Source organism: Pelobates fuscus, chromosome 8 (genome assembly GCF_036172605.1).
Source record: "Pelobates fuscus isolate aPelFus1 chromosome 8, aPelFus1.pri, whole genome shotgun sequence".
Taxonomy (NCBI): domain Eukaryota; kingdom Metazoa; phylum Chordata; class Amphibia; order Anura; family Pelobatidae; genus Pelobates; species Pelobates fuscus.
The window spans coordinates 178,159,090-178,183,384 of NC_086324.1; the positions used below are offsets into that span (position 1 = coordinate 178,159,090).

The window sequence follows — 24,295 nt, forward strand, 5'->3', positions numbered from 1 at the left end:
GCCTGACCTTCTCTTTCCAGACAGATTTCGACCCCTCCACATATCCTCCTCCTTTCGGACAGGTATCGAGCCCTCTGCCCATCGTCCCCCATCTCCAAGGCAGGTATTGACCCCTCAGCCTGTCCTCCTTCTCCTTAACAGGTATCGACCCCTCCGCCTGTCCTCCTTCTCCCAGGCAGGTATCGACCTTTCTGTCTTTCCTCATTCTCCCAGACTGGTATCAACCCCTCCGCCTGTCCTCCTTCACTCAGGCAGGTATCAACCCCTCAGTCTATCCAACTTCTCCCAGGCAGGTATCGACCCCTCCGCCTGTCCTCCTTCTCCCAAGCTGGTATGGAACACTTTGCCTGTCCTCCTTCTGCAAGGCAGGTATCAACCACTCCACCTGTCCAGCTTCTCGCAGGCAGGTATCTGTAACGAAAATAACTCGCAGGATTCGACTCAACAAAAGACAACACAGAGGAGAGATACATCTACCGGACCTTAGAATGGCCGGACTCAACGTATATGAGAGGAGACAGAGTCAGGAACGATCCGAGGTCAAGGGCACAGAGAGACAGCGTAAACGAGGACTAGCCGGGGTCTGGTACACAGTAAACAGCAAGCCGGCAAACAGAACAGATAAGGATAAAGAGATAACGTAGTCAGAAACAAAGCCAAGGTCAATACGAAGGAACACAACTGAACACAACAAGCGCTAAAGGGAACTGCAACAGAAACCACGATAGGGCAGGGAGTAAAGGGAGAGGTAAGTTTAAATACCTTCAACTTATTCTTGATTGGCCCCTGTCATATCCACGCCCCCAAAATGTGAGAGAATGGGGAGTGTGGGGTGACAGGGGCCAATGGGAGACCGTTTTGATTTTCGGCTCCCACTTCCCCTTTAAGAGTGTGCTCGTGACGCGCGGAGCGCTCTCAGAGCTAGGCGGGACACGTGACCGCATTCCGCGGTAAGCACCCACCGTCATCAGCGCTCTGAGCGCGCCGGGAACAGAGGACCTCGGCTGGCACCCGGACAAGGTAAGTAACGCTACAGTATCGACCCCTCAGCCTGTCCTCCTTCTCCCAGGCAGGTATCAACTATCTGCCTGTCTTCCTTCTCCCCGGCAGGTATCGACCTCTCTGTCTGTCCTCCTTCTCTCAGACAGGTATCGACCCCTCCGCCTGTACTCCCTCTCTCAAGCAGGTATCGACCCATCCACCTGTCCTCCTTCTCCCAGACAGGTATCAATCCCTCTGCCTATCCGCCTTCTCCCAGGCAGGTATTGACCCCTAATCTGTCCAACTTCCCCCAGGCAGGTATCGACCCCTCTGCCTGTCCTCCTTCTCCCAAGCTGGTATGGAACACTTTGCCTGTCCTCCTTCTGCAAGGCAGGTATCAACCACTCCACCTGTCCAGCTTCTCGCAGGCAGGTATCGACCCCACAGCCTGTCCTCCTTCTCCCAGGCAGGTATCAACTATCTGCCTGTCCTCCTTCTCTCAGACAGGTATCAATCCCTCTGTCTATCCGCCTTCTCCCAGGCAGGTATTGACCCCTCCATCTGTCCAACTTCCCCCAGGCAGGTATCAACCACTCCGCCTGTCCAGCTTCTTGCAGGCAGGTATCGACCCTGCTACCTGTCCTCCTTCTGACAGGCCTGTATCGACCCTTCTGTCTGTCCTCCTTCTGCCCGGCAGGTATCCAACCCTCAGTCTGTCCTCCTTCTCTCAGGCAGGTTTTGAACACTCTATCTTTCCTCCTTCTCCATGGCAGGTATTCATCCCTCCACATGTCCTCCTCCTTTCAGACAGGTGTCGACATCTCTGCCTGCCCTCCATCTCCCAGGCAGGTATCGACCCCTCTGCCTGTCCTCCATCTCCAAGGCAGGTATTGACCTTCTTCTAAACAGGTATCGACCCCTCAGCCTGTCCTCCTTTTCCCAGGCAGGTATCGACCTCTCTGTCTGTCCTCCTTCTCCCCGGCAGGTATCGAACAACTCTACATGTCCTCCTTCTGTCAGACAGGTATTGACCCCTCCTCTGGTCCTCCTTTTCCTAGACAGGTATCAATCCCTCTGCCTATCCGCCTTCTCCCAGGCAGGTATTGACCCCTCTGCCTAGCCGCCTTCTCCCAAGCAGGTATTGACCCCTCCGCCGGTCCTCCGTCTCTCAGGCAGGTATCGACCACTCTGCCAATCCTCCTTCTCTCAGGTAGGTATCCACTATCTGCCTGTCCTCATTCTTCCAGGCTAGTGATGACATTGAAGTTAAGTACTGCCTTTACTAAGGCACTTGAGCCTCTGAACCTAAGTTACCATCTTTACTAAGACAATTTTATATCTAAGGTCAACTTGTTCTTAAATGGCCATGGTTACAGGGAATAGTGCAGCTATGAAGCTAGACCTTAAACAATGCTACTGAACCAGATAGGGCACAACTCTCAAAATAACTACCAAACAATACTTTATTTTTAAATAAGGTCTAGCCTTTGGTGACTTGTCTTTAAGCATGTGGTGAAAACCATTTAAATACAAATGAATATAATACATTTTTGTGCAACACTTTTATACATGGAACTGCTTGTTTGGTTGCACTAATTTGTTTACCAACATTATGTAAATTGACACATAACAGTGGGTGCTCCAGAGTTACCACAATAACAATGCATAATTTGCACATCGACTGCTACTGTCACATATAGCATGCAGGGACCACACACCAGTGCCGGTCAATGGCTGCAGTTTATAACAGGAGCCTGCCACATGCCACCGATCGTGGCAGCTAGCCTCCTGCCCAAGGACAACGAGCCATATACAAAGACCTTGTTAAGGAGTTCAACCTCCCCAGCCGCCATTAGCAGCTTTATCTGGGTGCCCCTGGTTCGGCACTTTCCCTTCATTCGAATGGAACCGAACACTAGCTCCCTGGCAACCGTTCGCATGAAGAAACCCACAAAATAAATAAATAATTTTAATCTTCATTTTACGTATAAGTATAGTCAGACCAGTATTGAATTTCTAGATTTGGTACGATATATAGACCAAGATATTCTGAAATCAAAGCCAAACTTCAAAAGTGTCAATGTTAATAGCTTTATTTTAACTTCTAGCTGTCACCGCCACCCTTGGTTGAACAATGTCCCCTTTGGACAATTTCAAAGGATCAAAAACATTTGCAATTGTCTGTGAGGAGCAATTGAAAAAGATTCAATCACAATTCCTGGAAAAGGAATATGTAGTGATGTCGCAAACATAACATTTTCGGTTCGCGAACGGCGAACGCGAACTTCCGCAAATGTTCGCGAACGGGCGAACCGGGCGAACCGCCATAGACTTCAATAGGCAGGTGAATTTAAAACCCACAGGGACTCTTTTTGGCCACAATAGTGATGGAAAAGTTGTTTCAAGGGGACTAACACCTGGACTGTGGCATGCCGGAGGGGGATCCATGGCAAAACTCCCATGGAAAATTACATAGTTGATGCAGAGTCTGGTTTTAATCCATAAAGGGCATAAATCACCTAACATTCCTAAATTGTTTGGAATAACGTGCTTTAAAACATCAGGTATGATGTTGTATCGATCAGGTAGTGTAAGGGTTACGCCCGCTTCACAGTGACAGACCAAACTCCCCGTTTAACGCACCGCAAACAGTCCATTTGCACAAACGCAAACTCCCCATTTGCACAAGGTTGGATACCAAGCTAGCCATGTCCCGTTCCTTGTCCTCACTGATGTCATTGAAGGTCTCTTCCTCCACCCAGCCACGTACAACACCAAGGGTCCCCGAAAGGTGACAACAAGCCCCCTAGGACGCCTGCTGTGTTTGGTCTTCCACCTCCTCAAAGCCACCTTCCTCCTCTGACTCTTCTTCTTCAGACTCCTCTCTCTGCGTTGCCTCTCTATGCATTATTATAAGGTGTGTTAAGTATTACTATTCCTATCAGTTTAATCCCTGTCACGTCCCCTATCTGGGGACGTGTATATGGCATCGATTTTAGGAACCGGGAGATGGAAGAAGATGCTTGGTCGGTCCTCCTACTTCAAATTTGGGGCACTGTGCGTGCAATCTAATGTGCCACCAGATAGGAGTGGTGTGTTCAGCAGTACTATTCTTATCAGTTTAATCCCTGTTACATCCCCTATCAGGGGACATGTATATAAGGCGTCGATTTTAGGAACCGGGAGATGGAAAAAGATGCTTGGTCGGTCCTCCTACTTCAAATTTGGGGCACTGCGTGTGCAATCTAATGTGCCACCAGATAGGAGTGGTGTGTTAAGTAGTACTATTCTTATCAGTTTAATCCCAATGTCACGACTACTAGTGTGGTCCAGCACGCAGAAACAATGTAAATATATACATAGGCAAGAAAAGGAAAATAAAAGGACAGAGCGTAAACCGGACCTTGGAATGGCCGGACTAATACGCTAGAGACAGAGAATGGTCAAAAGGAAAGCTGAGGTCAAGGAAGCCAGAAAATACACAATACCATTTACACAAGCCAAGTCAGGGAAACCAGAATTCAGAATAACCAGGGAAAAGCCAAGATCAGGATACCAGGAAATCAGATTCACAATGAACTCTCAGGAAACCACGACAGGGCAAGGAACTGGGGTGAGCTAGGGATTTAAATATCACGCGGCGGGCCGGCAGCCGCGACACCCTGTTACGTCCCCCTCATCAGGCCTTTTTTAGTCGAATGTATCGCCCAGTGTCAGTCCCTTCGGGATCCATCCCTCATTCATCTTAATAAAGGTGAGGTAATCTAGACTTTTTTGACCTAGGCGACTTCTCTTCTCAGTGACAATACCTCCTGCTGCACTGAAGGTCCTTTCTGACAGGACACTTGAAGCGGGGCAGGCCAGAAGTTCTATCGCAAATTGAGATAGCTCAGGCCACAGGTCAAGCCTGCACACCCAGTAGTCAAGGGGTTCATCGCTCTTCAGAGTGTCGATATCTGCAGTTAAGGCGAGGTAGTCTGCTACCTGTCGGTCGAGTCGTTCCCTGAGGGTGAACCCCGAAGGGCTGTGGCGATGCGTAGGACTTAAAAAGCTCCGCATGTCCTCCATCAACAACACGTCTGTAAAGCGTCCTGTCCTTGCCGGCGTGGTCATGGGAGGAGGAGGATTACTTTCACCTCTTCCCCTGTTAGATTCCCGTTGTGCTGTGACATCACCCTTATACGCTGTGTAAAGCATACTTTTTAATTGATTTTGGAACTGCTGCATCCTTTCCGACTTGCCGTAATTCGGTAACATTTCAGGAACTTTCTGCTTATACCGGGGGTCTAGTAGCGTGGACACCCAGTACAGGTCGTTCTCCTTCAGCCTTTTTATACGAGGGTCCCTCAACAGGCACGACAGCATGAAAGACCCCATTTGCACAAGGTTGGATGCCGAGCTACTCATGTCCTGTTCCTCGTCCTCAGTGATCTCACTGAAGGTATGTTCTTCCCCCCAGCCACGTACAACACCATGGGTACCAGATAGGTGACAACAAGCACCCTGGGATGCCTGTTGTGGTTGGTCTTCCTCCTCCTCCTCAAAGTCACATTCCTCCTCTGACTCCTCTTCCTCACAATCCTCTTCCAGCGTTGCCGCAGGTCCAGCAAGCGATGCTGATAAGGCTGTTTCTGGTGGTGATGGTGACCACAACTCTTCCTCTTCACGCTCATCTACGGCCTGATCCAGCACTCTTCGCAGGGCACGCTCCAGGAAGAAAACAAATGGTATGATGTCGCTGATGGTGCCTTCGGTGCGACTGACTAGGTTTGTCACCTCCTCAAAAGGACGCATGAACCTACAAGCATTGCACATGAGCGTCCAGTAACGTGGCAAAAAAATTCCCAGCTCCACAGAGGATGTCCTAGCACCCCGGTGGCTGTCCTAGCACCCCGGTCATACAAATAGTCGTTAACGTTCTTGTTGGAGCAGGGGGCGAACATTAGGAGTGTTGAATTCCAACGTGTCGGGCTGTCGCAAATCAAGCGCCTCACTGGCATGTTTTTTCGCCACTGGATATCGGAAAAGTGCGCCATGGCCGTGTAGGAACGCCTGAAATGGCCACACACCTTCCTGACCTGCTTAAGGACGTCCTGTAAGCCTGGGTACTTATGCACAAAGCGTTGTACTATCAGATTACACACATGTACCATGCACGGCACATGTGTCAACTTGCCCAAATGCAATGCCGCCAACAAATTTCTTCCGTTGTCACAAACCACTTTGTCGATCTCCAGTTGGTGTGGAGTCAGCCACTGATCCACCGGTGCGTTCAGGGTGGACAAGAGTGCTGGTCCAGTGTGACTCTCTGCTTTCAGGCAAGTCAACCCCAAGACGGCGTGACACTGCTGTATCCGGGATGTGGAACAGTACCTGGGGAGCTGGGGGGTGCCCTTGATGTGGAGCAAGACGCAGCAGCAGAAGAGGACTCAGCCGAGAAGGTTATGAAAGAGGATGGAGTAGGAGGAGTAGAGGAGGTGGCAGCAGGACTGCCTGCAAGTCGTGGCGGTGTCACCAACTCCTCTGCAGAGCCACGCATTCCATGCTTGGCAGCCGTCGGCAGGTTTACCCAATGCGCAGTGTAGGTGATATACCTGCCCTGACCATGCTTTGCAGACCAGGTATTAGTGGTCAGATGGACCCTTGCCCCAACACTGTGTGCCAGACATGCCATTACTTCATTTTTCACAATCGAGTACAGGTTGGGGATTGCCTTTTGTGCAAAGAAATTTCGTCCGGGTACCTTCCACTGCGGTGTCTCAATAGCTACAAATTTTTTGAACGCCTCAGACTCCACCAGCTTGTATGGTAAAAGCTGGCGGTCTTAGAGTTCAGTCAAGCCAGCTGACAGACGCCGGGCAAGGGGGTGACTTTGTGACATTGGCTTCTTACACTCAAACATGTCCTTGACAGACACCTGACTGTGGGCAGATGAGCAGGAACTGCTCAAGGCGAGAGACGGAGGTGCGGATGGTTGAGAGGGGGCAAGGAGGACAGCAGTGGTTAACATGGCTGAAGATGCTGGACCAGGAGGAAGATGTCGGCTTTGAGTTTGTGTGCTGCTTGTACTCATGTGTTGATCCCATAGGCGTTTGTGATGTGCGATCATGTGCCTTCGCAAAGCAGTTGTACCTAGGTGGGTGTTGGACTTCCCACGACTCAGTTTCTTTTGGCACAGGTTGCAAATGGCATCGCTGTTGTCAGAGGCAGACACACAAACAAAATGCCACACTGCTGAGCTCTGCAATGACGGCATTCTGGTGGTGGCAACAGCACGCGTTGATTGGTGTGCTGTCTGACTGACCCCGGGTGCCGATGCATGCTGTCTGACTGTGCCACTAGCTCCTTGCGAAGACCTCCCCCTGCTTCCAACTCGTCTCCTCCTCCTCCTCTCTGTCTCCCCATCTGAACTTTCCCCCTGTTCTTCTTCTCTTCTAGCGGGCACCCACATGACATCCACGGACGCATCGTCATCATCAACCGCTTCACTTGTATCTGACAACTCCGCAAAGGAAGCAGCAGTGGGTACAACATCATCATCATCACACCGTACGTGTGTAATGCTGCCTGACACATATCCCTGTTTTCTACATCCTCTGGCAATAATGGTTGCGCATCACTCATTTCTTCCAACTGATGTGTAAATAACTCCTCTGACATACCAAGTAAAGCGGCTGTGGTGCTAGTGTTGGTGGTGGCGGCAGGCGGGCGGGTGGTAACTTGAGAGGTGCCCGAAGCTAAGGTGGAGGAGGATGGTGCGTCAAGGTTCCGAGTGGAAGCTGTACAAGATTGGGTGTCCTGTGTTAGCCAGTCAACTATGTCCTCAGAACTTTTCAAGTTCAGGGTACGTGGCCTCTGAACACTGGGCATTATTCTAGGGCCAAAGGGAATCACAGCACCACGACCATGACGGCCCCTGAGGGGTGGCCTGCCTCTGCCTGTCATTTATTTTTTCGATTAGTGGTACTATGCGTGCAAGCTACTGTGACAACAGATATGAGTGGCACTGTGCAGTGGCAGAAGTTGGCAGAGTAGACGCTGTAGGCCTGACACACACGCTTGCAGACAACTAACTGCTATTCAATCTATTACAGTCAAAATTGTATATATTTTTTTTAAATGTACACTACTGTTACACCAGATATGAGTTGCACTGGTGTGACACTGTGCCCTGGCAGGCCCTGAAACGCACACGCGTGAAGGAAACTGACTATTATATTACAGTCAAAAAAGTTTTTTTTTTTTTTAAATGCAAGCTATTGTGACACCAGTGAGTGAGTGGTGGCACTGGGCAAGTGGGCACAGTATAGGTTGTGAGCCTGACACACAGGCTGGCAGGCAGGCAACTGCAATTACATTACACAGAAAAAAAAAAGAAGCAGACTGATGTTCTAGCCCTAAAAAAGGCTTTTTGGGGTGCTGTCCTTACAGCAGAGATCAGATGAGTCCTTCAGGACTGTAGTGGACACTGAATACACTAGCCTAGCTATCAATTTCCCTATCAAATCAGCAGCAGCTACACTGTCCCTCCTCTCACTAAGAATGCAGCTTCACAATGAATGTAAAATGGATGCTGTCCAGGAGGTGGGAGGGTCTGGGAGGGAGGGTCTGCTGCTGCTGATTGACTGGAATGTGTCTGCTGACTGTGAGGTACAGGGTCAAAGTTTACTCAATGATGACGATTAGGGGGCGGACCGAACAGCGCATGTGTTCGCCATCTGTGACGAACGCGAACAAGCGATGTTCGACAGGAACTATTCGCCAGCGAACCGTTCGGGACATCACTAGGAATATGATTCTGAATTACTAACAGAGTTCACGAAGAAGGTAAAAGCTATGGATAGATAAAGGTTCTTTACACCAATGACAATTGAGAAAGGGTCTAATCAAATTGATCAATTACAATGTCCTATAATTTTCAACTATAGTGTACAGTCACATTGCATTAAAAAAAAGTATTTCCAAACATTGGCACTTAAGACCCTGTTTTAACACCGTTTTTTACCAGCTAAACCTCGAGTGCTCTTTAGAGGCGCACCAACTGAATCTGAAGGACAAACTAGTACACAGCTGTATGACAGTGAATCTGGAAATCCATTTTTTAAATTCACAAAACGTTTTTTTTTTTTTTTTAAATGTGGGAGTTTCAATATATGTAAAACAGTAGGACCCCATATGCAAAGAGTTGTGATATTAAGGACTATATAGCATGTCATACTAAGCAGGTTATCTATTTAAATATTAAGCTGTTCTGCAAAAAGAATGTAAAAAGTAAGGATAGGTGAACCCAGCAGTTACCCAGCAGTAACCCAGCAGTAACCCAGCAGTAACCCAGCAGTCAGGGCCGGCGCTTCCATAAGGCGGCACAGGCGGCCGCCTTAGGGCGCACGGGCTCTGGGGGCGCAAGATTTCAGTGACCGGCAGGAGGGAAGCTCTCCCTCCTGCCGGGCCACCATCTCGGCCCCCGGTGCTGTGTGCGGCTGTGCTGAGATCAGACGCGGCGAGGGAGCTCTAACCTCTCTGCTCTGCTCCCTCGCGCGCTGCCTGTCTGCTGATACCGGAATATGACGTCATATTCCGGCTCCCGCGGTATCAGCAGACAGGCAGCGCGCGAGGGAGCAGAGCAGAGAGGTTAGAGCTCCCTCGCCGCGTCTGATCTCAGCACAGCCGCACGCCGCCCAGCAGCCCCACTGGACCCCAGGGAAGGATTCATCATCCACACCAGCTCTCCAGGTAGGGAGGCTGGGTGGAAAATATTTATTTATAAAATAATTAGTGAGTGTATGTGTCTGTGTGTGTGTGTGTCTGTGTCTGTGTGAGTGTATGTGTCTGTGTCTGTGTGAGTGTATGTGTCTGTGTGAGTGTATGTGTCTGTGTGTGTGAGTGTATGTGTGTGTGTGTGTCTGTGTCTGTGTGAGTGTATGTGTCTGTGTGTGTGAGTGTATGTGTGTGTGTATGTATGTATGTATGTATGTCTGTGTGTGTGTGTGTGAGTGTATGTGTCTGTGTGTGTGTGTGTCTGTGTGTGTGTGTGTGAGTGTATGTGTCTATGTGTGTGTCTGAGTGTATGTGTCTGTGAGTGACAGAGTGTGTCTGTGAGTGACAGAGTGTGTGTCTGTGAGTGACAGAGTGTGTGTCTGTGAGTGACAGAGTGTGTGTCTGTGAGTGACAGTGTGTGTCTGTGAGTGACAGTGTGTGTCTGTGAGTGACAGTGTGCGTCTGTGAGTGACAGCATGTGTGCGTCTGTGAGTGACAGCGTGTGTGCGTCTGTGAGTGACAGCGTGTGTGCGTCTGTGAGTGACAGCGTGTGTGCGTCTGTGAGTGACAGTGTGAGTGACAGTGTGTGCGTCTGTGAGTGACAGTGTGTGTCTGTGAGTGACAGTGTGTGTCTGTGAGTGACAGTGTGTGAGTGAGTGCGTCTGTGTGTGTGCATGTGAGTGTATGAGTGTGTCTGTCAGTGTATGATGAGTGTGTTTGTCAGTGTATGAGTGTGTGTCTGTCAAATCAGTGAGAGTATGTTTGTCATTGAGTCTGTGTGTGACTATCAGTGTGTCTGTCAATGAGTCTGTGTCTGTCAGTGACGTCTGTGTGTTTGTCATTGAGTGTGTGACTTTCAGTGTGTACAGAGTGTAGCGGAGGAGAGAGCACTCCCTGTCAGTTCGGCCGGGTACAGAAAACTGAAGCTCCTGTACCGCGCTCCGCTCCGCTACACTCTGTACACACTGACACACCAGGAAGGGGAGTGTGACCACTAAAGGGGTGTAGGGTGCACCAAGGGACAGGGAGGGAATGGGAGAGAAACACCAAGAGACAGGGAAAAGAGGGGGGAGGGGAGAAGAACACTAAGGGACAGGGAAGGGACCCTTAATGGTCGGGGAGGGGAGAGGGGCTGGTTAAGAGGCACATAGGTGAAGATGTTTTTTGGGGGGGATGGGGGGGGGGGGGCGGAAAAATGCATCTTCGCCTATGTACCTAAAAATCCAAGCACCGGCCCTGCCAGCAGTAACCCAGTAGTAACCCAGCAGTAACCCAGCAGTAACCCAGCAGTAACCCAGCAGTAACCCAGCAGTAAACCAGCAGTAACCCAGCAGTTACCCAGCAGTAACCCAGCAGTAACCCAGCAGTTACCCAGCAGTAACCCAGCAGTAACCCAGCAGTAAACCAGCAGTAAACCAGCAGTAATACAATTTTGTAGGATCCAGAAAGTGAATGTCCCACGGAAGCGGGGGGGGGGAGGGGGGGGAGAACTGGTGAAAATACTTTTTATAAGGAAATGTTTTGGATTTATGATTTAAAAACTTTAACTTCATTCGGCCTAAATGCTGAATTGGAATTACCGGTATCCAATATTTTATAGAAACAGAATGTGACGGCAGATAAGAACCATTCGGCCCATCTAGTCTGCCCAGTTTTCTAAATACTTTCATTAGTCCCTGGCCTTATCTTATAGTTAGGATAGCCTTATGCCTATCCCACGCATACTTAAACTCCTTTACTGTGTTAACCTCTACCACTTCAGCTGGAAGGCTATTCCATGCATCCACTACCCTCTCAGTAAAGTAATAAAACCTTTGACCCTCTTATTTAAGACTATGTGTTTAAGACTATGAATTTACTTTTCATACAATACTCGAAAAACTGACAATTACCATCTTGAGTATTTTAGTATTGGAAGTTCTTTTTATGCTATTTTTATTTGTCCCTTTTTAAGTGTTTTTTTGTATAACTATAATTTTTAAGTTGTTATCTGTAGTTTATGCTATAGAGGGAGGAGTAAAACCACAATTTTTTCAATAGAACACGGTACACTGTTTTTGGGGGGGAGATACAGTTGCTTATTGATTTACCCTTTCGACCGTCCATTATAAATTCTCCTAAGGGACCGTCTTTATTTAAATGATTGCTGGCTAACCCATCTGGACGATACCCAGAACGCTATACTCTAATATTGGCTGAATATATTCTTGTGCATTTTGCCTCATATTTTAGATCTTTTTATTATGATTAGTAGCCACCTGTAAGCTAATTGCGCTGCAGGGGTGTATCTACAAAGCGCTTACACGTACTGTTGGATTTATCTTTTTCCTCACAACCATCACTGGTGGTGATGACGCTTATCCATGTGCGGTAATATAGAATTGAGCTGAATAATGGTTTGGGACATATTGTCAGAGTAAATGTGCAGAAATTTCCCATACTGCACCTCTTTATAGGGAGAACCTTCAATTAAACAGGTCACATGGTCATCCTTGCAGGACGATGATTATTCTTCACATTTTATTATTTGTCCTGGGGGACCGTTAATATCGCTTTTTAAAATTATAATATTGGTATTACAGCAAGAATTAACATTTTCTCTCTGTCTCCGCCAGGAGTGTGTGGACGATTCTATGTCACCCCTAAGTGTTGTGTTACATTTCTCCATGAGTGGAGTGCCTGTAATGAGCGAAGACTCCTCCACAAGCCACATCGGGCAGGTAACAGTAACCCATCAGCAGCACACTCACACTTTGCAGAGTAGGTTTATATGAGATGCCTTATAGAAGCATATATGTATAACAAGGTTTTGGTTAGGGTTTGGGCCCCCAGGCACACAGACAGTGAGAAGGTTTGGGGCCCCAGGCACACAGACAATGAGAAGCTTGGGGGCTCCAGGCATGCAGACAGTGAGAGGGTTTGGGGCCTCAGGCACACAGACAGTGAGAAGGCTTGGGGCCACAGGTACACAGACAGTGAGAGGGTTTGGGGCCCCAGGCACGCATAGAGTGAGAAGGTTTTGGGCCCCAGGCACGCAGAGAGTGAGAAGGTTTGGGGCCCCAGGCACACAGACAGTGAGAAAGTTTTGGGCCCCAGGCACACAGACAGTGAGAAGGTTTGGGGCCCCAGGCACACAGTGAGAAGGCTTGGGGCCACAGGCACGCAGACAGTGAGAAGGTTTGGGGCCCCAGGCACACAGACAGTGTGCAGGCTTGGGGCCACAGGTACACAGACAGTGAGAGGGTTTGGGGCCCCAGGCACACAGACAGTGAGATGGTTTGGGGCCCCAGGCATGCAGACAGTGAGAAGGTTTGGGGCCACAGGCATGCAGACAGTGACAAGAGTTGGTGAGTTTGGAGCCCCAGCCACACAGTGAGAAAGTCTGGTGAGTTTGGGGGCCCAGGCATGCAGACAGTGAGAAGGTTTTGTTAATTTGGGGGCCCATATTCTTTACCAGGGGTCGCTAGCAACATACAGGTTAATTTGGGGTCCCTGCTGTATAGTCAGTGCTCAAAGTAATCTCTCTGCAGGTTCCATTCCAGAAGAATTGCGGGAGTGATGGAGTGTGTCAGGATGATCTCACTGTCTCGTCCTCGTTTGGCAGGTAAAACCTTTATCTGGCTGTCTTGCAGCACTCTATCAGTTCTGTAACTGTCTCGAGGGCATTCTGACTATCAGTTCTATGTGTCTCACAGCACTAGTGACTGTCTCGAGGCACTCTGTCTAACATGTCTGTGACTGTCTCGAAGCACTCTGTCAGTGCTATCTTATAGAGTTCTGTCTCACAGCCTTTGCAGAAAATGTTTGTTGACTATCACATATTTTTCTATGACAGTCTCACCCAGCTGTTAACAGTCTCTCTTTCTACCGGTGACAGTGTGCCCCAGCTTGTGGTGGGGGTGAATCTTGAGGTTAATCTAACTGTCTCTGTGCAGAATCATGGGGATGATTCTTACAATTCGCAGGTTCTTATCTCTTACCCCGGTGGTCTATCGTATCGCAGAGTGTCTCTTGAACAGGTAAGCCAAAATGGATGCCCACACACTTTCTAAAAAGGATTGAATCCACTTATGTGCACTATGGAGGGAGGGGCCCCCGAGAGCCAGGGCACACAGGGTGGTATCCAGAAAATTAGGTACAGCAATGTTTGGGCTCAATACACAAGTCTCTATCAAGTCTACATGCATCATCCCTATCGCACATATTTATAGCAACTCACCAGGTGAAAACCATTAAAGCAATCTGGACAGAGGAGTGGAAGTGACGTCCAGTGTGTGTAGTTCACATGTACACCGATGTAACTATCGCAAACAAAAAAAAGATAGGAAAAAGGGATATATCGACGTCAATTCTGCTTCTCAGTCCAGAGTGCTTTACAGATTTTCACCTGGTGAGTAAGCTATTGGTTTTCCATTTTACTATGAATGTGTGATATGGATTATGTATGTAGACTTGATAAAGGCTCATGTATTGAGCCCAAATGTTGCTGTCTGCTTTTTTGGATGCCACCCTGTGTGCCCAGGCTCTTGAACAGGTAATGTGAGAAGTGAGGTCTCATCTGCCACATTCATAGCGCTCAGAGATTTCTGATCATGTAACTTTGTGTCTCACAGAGCAATAAACGTGTCATCATTTCATGTGCGGCTCTGGACGAGCAAATACAGGTCAACTGTGGAGTCAACAACCCTCTACTGAGACCTAACACAACGGTAAGAGTTCCAGGGTCAAGAAAGCCAGAATTAGAGAAACTAGATAATTCAAGAGTTATATTACAGAGCTAGTGGAGTAATGGGCAAGTGACAAAGCTAGCAGAGGAATGGCCGAGTTACTGAGCTAGGAGAGGAATGGCCGAGTTACTGAGCTAGGAGAGAAATGGCCGAGTTACTGAGCTAGGAGAGGAATGGCCGAGTTACTGAGCTAGGGGAGGAATGGGTGAGTCACTGAGCTAGGAGAGGAATGGCCGAGTTACTGAGCGAGGATAGGAATGGCCGAGTTACTGAGCGAGGATAGGAATGGCCGAGTTACTGAGCGAGGATAGGAATGGCCGAGTTACTGAGCTAGGAGAGGAATGGCCGGGTTACTGAGCTAGGAGAGGAATGGCCGGGTTACTGAGCTAGGAGAGGAATGGCCGGGTTACTGAGCTAGGAGAGGAATGGCCGAGTTACTGAGCTAGGAGAGGAATGGTCGTTTTACTGAGCTAGAAGAGGAATGGGCGAGTTACTGAGCTAGGGGAGGAATGGGCGAGTCACTGAGCTAGGAGAGGAATGGCCGAGTCACTGAGCTAGGAGAGGAATGGCCGAGTTACTGAGCTAGGAGAGGAATGGCCGAGTTACTGAGCTAGGAGAGGAATGGCCGAGTTACTGAGCTAGGAGAGGAATGGCCGAGTTACTGAGCTAGGAGAGGAATGGCCGGGTTACTGAGCTAGGAGAGGAATGGCCGGGTTACTGAGCTAGGAGAGGAATGGCCGGGTTACTGAGCTAGGAGAGGAATGGGCGAGTTACTGAGCTAGGAGAGGAATGGCCGAGTTACTGAGCTAGGAGAGGAATGGCCAAGTTACTGAGCTAGGAGAGGAATGGCCGAGTTACTGAGCTAGGAGAGGAATGGCCGAGTTACTGAGCTAGGAGAGGAATGGCCGAGTTACTGAGCTAGGAGAGGAATGGCCGAGTTACTGAGCTAGGAGAGGAATGGCCGGGTTACTGAGCTAGGAGAGGAATGGGCGAGTTACTGAGCTAGGAGAGGAATGGGCGAGTTACTGAGCTAGGAGAGGAATGGGCGAGTTACTGAGCTAGGAGAGGAATGGGCGAGTTTACTGAGCTAGGAAAGGAATGGCCGAGTTACTGAGTTAGGAGAGGAATGGTCGTGGAATGGTCAAGGTATTGCATTTTAGAGCTGTTTTTGTATTCCTCTCTCAGGCTACATTTGTGGTCAGTTTTCATGTCTCTGGGATGGCCGATCTAGGAGATTCTCTGTCTATGGCAGCCAGTGTTACCAGGTGAATATTCACAGAAATTCCTGCCATTGGGGATTATTAGAGAAACAGGGAAAACCAACGTCAGCAAATGGCCAGTCATGGGATCCAGAAACAGCAAATGGGCTGACTAGGAATGTCAGGGGACCCAGAGACAACCAATGATCAGTCTGGGAATCTCATGAGATATAGAGACTGCCAATGGCCAGACTGGGAATGTCATGGGATCCAGAGACATCCAATGGCCAGACTGGGAATGTCATGGGATCCACAGACTGCCAATAGTCAGACAGTTAATGTCATGGGATCCAGAGACTGCCAATGCTCAGACTGGGATCCAGAGACTGCCAATGCTCAGACTGGGATCCAGAGACTGCCAATGCTCAGACTGGGATCCAGAGACTGCCAATGCTCAGACTGGGATCCAGAGACTGTCAATGCTCAGACTGGGATCCAGAGACTGCCAATGCTCAGACTGGGATCCAGAGACTGCCAATGCTCAGACTGGGATCCAGAGACTGCCAATGGTCAGACTATTAGTGTTGGGTTCACTACACTCACTACACCGCCTCTGTTAACCTATCATGATATAGAGTTCGGTCGAATATCTCATTACTCTGCCCACAGTGATAATGTAAATGGGACTGAAGTAATGAAATCAGAAGCTCATGATATAGAGTCCGGTCGAATATCTCATTACTCTGCCCACAGTGATAATGTAAACGGGACTGAAGTAATGAAATCAGAAGCTCAGCTGAAAGTGGTTTACGGCATCTATGTTACAATAACCAGGTATGTCAGTCCAGCTCTAATATATTGTATATGCAGCTCACACAGAGGCAGCTTAATGTGAGGAACATGGAGTCTACATGAACTGCCAGGTCACACAGCAATGAGGATCTCTGAGCAAGTGAAAGAACTGAGTGAAGTGCAGCATCTGAGCAGACTATGGTCGTTTGAGGTGAGGGCAGGGTCTAAGCACAGGTTTGAGGTGAGGGCAGGGTCTAAGCACAGTGAGGTGGTTTGAGGTGAGGGCAGGGTCTAAGCACAGTGAGATGGTTTAAGGTGAATGCAGGTTCTGAGCGGAGTGAGGTGGTTTGAGGTGAATGCAGGGTCAGAGTGGAGTGTTGTGGTTTGAAGTGAGTGCAGGGGCTGAGTAGAGTGAGGTGGTTTGAGGTGAATGCAGGTCTTAGGTGAGTGAAGGTTTCTGAGCGGAGTAAGGTGTGTGGCGCGTAGTGTAAATCCTCCCTAAGACACTGTAACACTACCCTGGCTCTGTTCCTTTCCCCTCCACATGGACCCAGCAAGTGTCTTTCTCCAAACCCCACTTGCAGGATACCCACCTTGCCGGAATGTCCCGAACGCTTCAGCGGGAAGTCCCTGTATTTTTCCTGGAACTCCAGCTTGGCCACAAGTATCACCTTGACTCGGTCACCTTCCATCCCGGTCCTTTTCCTTTTTTCAATGTCCAATGAGAGCGCTCTTTGGAGGGAAACTACTGGACATCAAAAGGACCAATCACTACCTAAGAGCCAGGGGGAGCCCCCTTCCACGACCGTTCAGATAACCCTTTAAAGTACTGGCAAATAGGTGTAGCCACCTGGAACTATTTTCAGCTTAGACTAAGCTAGCGGTCGGTCTAAAGTTTAACAGGATCCGAGCTCTATTTGGAGAGATTGGGTGCTCCACCGAGAGCTATCCGGGAATATAAGACTTGTAGGGGTTCCTAACCGTTTTCGGGGTTTTATGTATTTAGCTCTCTGTATCCGCATGATACTTAGCTCCCGGACATAGAGGCGCCTGGGCAGGTTCTGTGTGTAAAGAATGGACACCCCATGCTGGGGGTCTGGGCATAAAAGGTTGCAAGCAGAGCAATAAACTCAGATTAACTCCCAGAACTATGTCTCATCTAGTTACTGGGGAAACAGAGCTATATTCACCAACTGTTCCATTTTTAGATGAGAGGAGAGTTTAGTAGAGGTAACCAGTCAGATTACAAGTGGTCCACTACAAGGTGGTTTGAGGTGAGTGGAGGATCTGACTGGAGTGAGGTGGTTTGAGTGGAGTGAAAGGTCTGAGAAGCGGAGTGATGGGATCTGAGTATACCTGGTGGGTTCATGGCTATAACAGGATCTCCATATAATTAGTGGGTTCTGAATTATGTGATTTTGTGCATTATATTTCTACCCAGCCTTGAAGAATCAACCAAAAACATCAACTTTTCATCCCAAGAAATGAATAAGGAATCCAGCACTCGCTACGTGCAACATGTTTACAGAGTGAGAAAATATATTATCAGCTAAAATACACATCAATGTCATGTAATACCTACTACTGTCTTACGTCTCCTAAAATAGCCTTACTCCACTCTCACCTCTAGCTCTGCTTTTCCTGCCCTGTTGTGTATTTGTACCCCACATCATCTAGATAGTAAGCTCATTTGAGCAGGGCCCTCATCTACCTATTGTTCCTGCGTCACTGTGTAAATATATCCCTTTCATAATATTGTAAAGCGCTGTGGAATTAGTTGGCGCTATATAAATACCAATAATAATAATATACACCATGCACTACCTGCTAATATACACCGTGGTGCCATGTGATATCTGTAAATGTATCCCATGGTGCAATGCTCTACTTGATCATATACAGTAACATGCATCTTAAAGGACAACTGCCACCTCAAAATCTATTTTAATATAATTATCCTTTCATCCATACATTTAGTATAATACAGGATCCTTCAGCCATATACACCAACTTTGCGTCAGAAAATGTTTGAAAACTAGATTAAGGAAAGTCGTTCACACACACAAATTTTTTTTTAAATCAACTCTGTGGCGAAAGTAACCTGGCCAGTGGTTCTTGGAGGGGCCTGCTTTCCAGCCTTTTGCCCCAGGACTATGCCCTATGTATTAGACCTTGGTTCAGGACTATGGAAATGCTTTGTTCATGCCTTTTCCCTTATATGGTTCGGTATATGGGGCTTACCGAATGGATTATAGATATTCTGTTCGGTTACCGAACAGTTTGACCACTCACAAGTGGAGTGTGCAGTCCATTAACCTCCCCAGACTTATGTTTAGCCGCAACTTAATTGGTGAGCGGGCGGGTGGTCGCTGTTCGGCCTGTGAACACGTGGCGGTGGCCATCTTTAGCCGCGAACACATACAACGGTGTTTGGTCGTTGAGTGCATGGAACTATAATTGGACACTCGAACACCGCTGGGACTTCCATCTCTACACATGTTCAGCTGGATTCGTATGGGAAGAGCGGCGTTTGGTGGGAGCAAGCTCCTGAACGAGTGACATAGACTGAACCTACCCACGAACCACTACGTTCGGTATTTTGACTGTATTAAGTATTCCCGAAAGAGACTGACCGCACAGCCTGAATTCATGGTACTCTTTTGGGCAGGGGCCTCGTGTGCTGTCGGTCAAAATATGACTTCCATGGAAACCTGAACCTCTAAACCGATCAGGGTGATTTTTGGATATGTTGGTCATCCAGATCAGGGCAGGGGATGTAACTTTTGTGGGGTTTCCATGGGTTTTAAGGGTACTTTCGGGGTACTGCTGAAATGTGTGTATTTGTGCCTGGAGATAATTAAGTTAGTACAGTTCCTGATCCAATTATCTCCCAGGCACAGGGGAGGGATTGTCTAATTTTGTATGGGAGTGTCGTGGACCTGAAAGCCAATGTAATCGCATGTATGTTTTTACTGTAGTCTACTCTCAAGTCCAAGGGGGAAGTCCTCTTTCATGGGGACTTGCATAAAGGGCCAGTTGTGGCTACCAATAAACCAGTTCCTCTTCACCCTCAACATAGAGCCTCGTCTCATGTGTGGAGGGTACAGCTATATCACTATACTCCCTGGGATTATAATCCCCTGCTCTTTTAAGAGCATATTGCTACACTGTCTTGGAGGAGAGGTCTACCCACTGGAAGCTGGATCCTGGTCTTGGGTCCAGAGTGGATGGAGGACACCGAGACACCAAGTGGGGACTACAGTGCTGATGGTGTCTGGTGGAGTGCTTGGAGTACTCAGAGGTACTAGGAAACAGTAATTGGCAGAGGCACTCAGTCCGGGTGCCAGGCGGTCCGTCACAAACTCAAAATCACCTACCTAAGCAAACAAACCTGAGGATTCCGTTTAACCGTATGGCTATATCATGTTAAGTCCACCGCTACATGGTCTTATCAGTTTCATAGAACAATGGAAGCCCATAAAGACTGTTGGTTTTCAAACATTTTTTTTTTTTTTTTAAATATACACAACTGGAATTTTAAATGCATAATACAAATGTTGTTTGTTGAAAATTTTATTAAAAAGATTCAAAATTCTGAAGGAACCATTCACTGCAGCCTGGTCCGATGGACGAGGTCCTCAGAGACCCCAGTTAATCTTCGGCGACTAGGTCTGAAGTGCTCCAGAGTCCCCTGGTAAATGAAAGTGTGCTGACCTGGCAGAGTGCAGGAGCTCCTTCACAGTTCTCGTGCCAGGAAGTGGCTCCATCAATCTGGAGGCTCTTGTCATGGTCTACTGGAATACTTTAGGATGAAATGGGGATAGGGCAATCATTTCACCATGTTCTATACCAGAAATATATATATACTCAGTTATTCTCTGAAATATGGCATCCATGTTATTGCAGAAACATTTGTTGACCTTATGCTTCTCCTCAGGTAAATAACCTGGGTCAGCACGCACTTCCTCTGTCCGTATCCTTCATGATCCCGCTGAGGCTGCAAGATGATCTGCTTTGGGGGAAGATTGTGATTACCAGCTCAGAGGTACTCACTACTACTCTGTGCATAGCCAGGACCCCATTCACATCCTCACCTTTTAGATAACATGCTGCAGTCAGGTACCTGCTTACCCCACCCCACCCCACCAGCCAGGTAGGGACACAATACTCAACAGAGGATATCATCCATGAGCACCTTTCACAGATTCCCGATCAAAGCCCTAGCCAGGTCGGCAAGTACTTTATCAAACCTACTGGGGCCAGATGTCATGAGGTAAATGGTGTAAGATAATGGGTGCTATCATTCTTTAGGCAGAAGGGGCCACAGAATCGCCAATAAGGGCCGAAACATAATGGACAAAATGTTCTAAATACCGTAATAGGCAACCAAGTCCCAGAGCAAAAATTAAATGTGAAAAAGCATCATATTGTCTGAAGAGCTTGCAATCTGATTTTACAGCTCCTCCTGCACATTGATATACATTAACGCCTGGATAGCTTGATGTGATTTCATTCCCAGCCATTCCTATTTGGTAATATTACCAAAGCACCAGGCTCTGCCCATGTCCAGAATAATTGACTTTTCTTGGATAATTCGGTAATTTCCCATGTGCCATTCTGGTGTTAGCCCCACCCCCGCAGAGCGCAATCATTGTGTTTTAAATTAATATTATTCTGTTCTCTCCACAGCCGGGCCCTGCGAACTGTACAGTAATAGGAGAGATACCCGCACCAGAGAACAGCCAGGAGCTCCTGAGAGCCCGGCCACTGCTGGTAAAGACCAACTGACGTACTCCTTGTCTTAACCTCACTCTGAGCTGTCTGCAATCCTCTTTACATTATCTATCCATACTGGAGTCCGACTTACCTAATCAACTCCTCATCAATTCCCACCCCATGGCCCCAATTGTCCAATCTCCCCACATCACCTTTACCAGCTCTGTTATTGTCCTCACTCTTCAAACCTACTTGTTTTACATATTGCTACCTCACCTGCCCTCTCTATAAACACACTTAACAGCCGGTGACCACTCATCCTAAATCCACCTCATCATTTACCTCCAACACTACTTGCCACATTCTCACTCCCCACCACATCTTGCTCCCCCTCTGTAACTCTCACTGCATACCCCGCCATCTCTCTCCTTCCCTGGGCCCTTTCTACTTACTTACCCTCACTAACACTCACTGTCTCTACTCAGGACTGCAATGTGACTACTTGCCGCCATTTTATATGTAACATCAGCCACATGGAGATTAGAACCGCGATTACCTTCACCGTAAGCGGGCAAGTAACCACAGCCTGGGCCAAGCAGGTAAGTGACAGGCGAACTAATAGACCATCTCATATCTGGCACAATACAGAGATATCCCTGTACTTCTGGCACATAGATCTCATAACCTTGCTATGTTACTCTGCCTGCTTTCTGTATAACACCTCCTAATTTACCCCACCCCCAGTGTATTACAGACTCTGTACACTCTCTGTATAACACCTCCTCATTTACCCTCCTGGTGTAATACAGACTCTGTACACTCTCTGTATAATACCCCATCAGTTACCCCCCAGTGTATTACAGACTCTGTACACTCTCTGTATAACACCTCCTCATTTACCCCCCTGGTGTAATACACAGACTCTGTACACTCTCTGTATAATACCCCATCAGTTACCCCCCAGTGTATTACAGACTCTGTACACTCTCTGTATAACACCTCCTCATTTGACCCCTGGTGTAATACACAGACTCTGTACACTCTCTGTATAACACCTCCTCATTTACCCTCCTGGTGTAATACACAGACTCTGTACACTATCTGTATAATACCCCATCAGTTACCCCCCCAGTGTATTACAGACTCTGTACACTCTCTGTATAACACCTCCTAATTTGCCCCCTGGTGTAATACACAGACTCTGTACACTCTCTGTATAACACCTCCTCATTTACCCCCCTGGCATACCCAGCCTTGTACAGAGGATACAGTATGTAACTGGGTGACATTAATCACACAGTCAGATTTACTAAGAACATGCTGCTGAGAGGTCAGAGATTGAGGGAAGGATGAAGATACACTGGGCTAAAGAACAATATCCTTTATTTTCAAACATTGTCAGTATTCCTGCAATAATCAAGGTCTGTTCCCCATTTCTCTCATCCCAGACGGAGCTACCAAAGGTACCCCTCCAGAGTCGGGCAGAAATTGGTTACGATTTCGGGAAATATCAGCACATCCTGGATCAGAATGAGCGTTTCGTCCGAGCACAGGTACAGGATAATGTTAGTGAGCCAAGGTCCACCTGGGTCTATCCAACTTGAAACCACTGCTGGGTCCAAGTCAATTCCTTATTCTGCTCTACAAAGCCTTTGTCACAGCCTCAGTCACAGGAAAGGGATTTCACATCAAAACCAAGGATAGATTTCAGACAAACCCAACATTTTATATATTCATGTTTCTTTTTGCTAATCTTTCTGTGAAGATAATTAATTTCAAGCATGGTTGTTTAGTTTTAAAGAATATCCCAGGTTTGTACCTAAGCTTTTATTGTATAGGGGAGACAGCATGATCCCGCCACCCAGCACCCAGCACCCCTCACCACGTTTTCCTGGGACTGGCCCATTTCCTTTTTGTACACCACTTTGGTCCCAGTGCATCTTCTTATTATACCCATGTAAAAACAAAAAACTCTGGTATCCTGTCCACATTTCGGCCAAAGACTCCCAGATCAGGGCATTAGCCTTTAACTGCCCCCATGGACGCCTATGATAATGTACCTCCCTCCCCCTACTGTGACCCTGATATAAGAACGCTACAAGGCATAGCGAGAAATGAATCAGTCGATTTGTTGCAAGTACAAATGATAATAAACATTAAGAAGCCAAATACTTATATCCATGACTAAATGTGTTCCGATAGTCACGTAGACCCATGATTGGCAGATTGTTGGTAAGTGACCAATGTCTGTGGATTTCAGGCGCAGACCACACTCGAGGTGTTCACGGAATATAATTATCTGCCTGTGATCGTGGGGAGCAGTGTTGGGGGTTTGATTGTCCTGGCGTTAATCGCTGCTGGGCTGTATAAGGTAAGCTCCTCTATACAGAGTATAAGGACCAGTCACTATAGTACGAGCTGCTCATGTCTCGCTATTCCTATCCATAGCTGGGGTTCTTCAAACGGCAGTACAAACAGATGATGAATAAGCCGAATGAAGAGCCAGGACAAAAACCACAGGAGAACATTGCCCCCGTCTAAACAAGAACAGACACTGCAGCCAAAACAGCCAGAATTCTACAAAATGTTCATTTTATTATTCAACTTACTATTTAGTTAGTTAAATGCAAAAAAACTAAACAAAAAAATACCCAATTTCTGTATAGCTGAAGAGGTATTATATCTATATAGCTGAGAGAGAAAGAACGGCAGGTGTTTGGTGAAGGAGGAGATGCAAAGGCTGGATATAAAGTATAATAAATGAAATAAACAGATTAAATATACTGGACTCCAATTCAAACCTCACACAGATCTCCGACTGCTCCTTCTGTTACAATTTCACACAATTACTCCCCCAGAGCAACATACTACGCCTGATCTTCCCAGTGCTACATAACCCTAACTCAGCTAGAGCAACATACTACTCCTGATCTTCCCAGTGTTACATAACCCTAACTCAGCTAGAGCAACATACTACTCCTGATCTTCCCAGTGCTTCATAACCCTAACTCAGCTAGAGCAACATACTACTCCTGATCTTCCCAGTGTTACATAACCCTAACTCAGCTAGAGCAACATACTACTCCTGATCTTCCCAGTGCTACATAACCCTAACTCAGCTAG

General features: G+C 47.6%; 1 protein-coding gene across 1 annotated transcript in view; it reads left to right on the plus strand.

Moving 5' to 3' along the window:
* LOC134572094 (integrin alpha-M-like) overlaps positions 1–23,977 on the plus strand; it is a 93,089-nt gene extending 69,112 nt beyond the window's left edge. The window contains exons 18-30 of the mRNA XM_063430909.1: positions 12,354–12,458; positions 13,269–13,342; positions 13,616–13,757; positions 14,352–14,447; positions 15,651–15,730; positions 16,418–16,498; positions 17,898–17,985; positions 20,394–20,501; positions 21,146–21,229; positions 21,658–21,771; positions 22,621–22,725; positions 23,433–23,543; positions 23,621–23,977. Of these exons, the coding sequence (XP_063286979.1) occupies positions 12,354–12,458; positions 13,269–13,342; positions 13,616–13,757; positions 14,352–14,447; positions 15,651–15,730; positions 16,418–16,498; positions 17,898–17,985; positions 20,394–20,501; positions 21,146–21,229; positions 21,658–21,771; positions 22,621–22,725; positions 23,433–23,543; positions 23,621–23,713 (1,281 nt within the window). The 3' untranslated portion in view covers positions 23,714–23,977. The remainder of the gene's footprint in view (positions 1–12,353; positions 12,459–13,268; positions 13,343–13,615; positions 13,758–14,351; positions 14,448–15,650; positions 15,731–16,417; positions 16,499–17,897; positions 17,986–20,393; positions 20,502–21,145; positions 21,230–21,657; positions 21,772–22,620; positions 22,726–23,432; positions 23,544–23,620) is intronic.
* Positions 23,978–24,295: the final 318 nt, after the last annotated feature.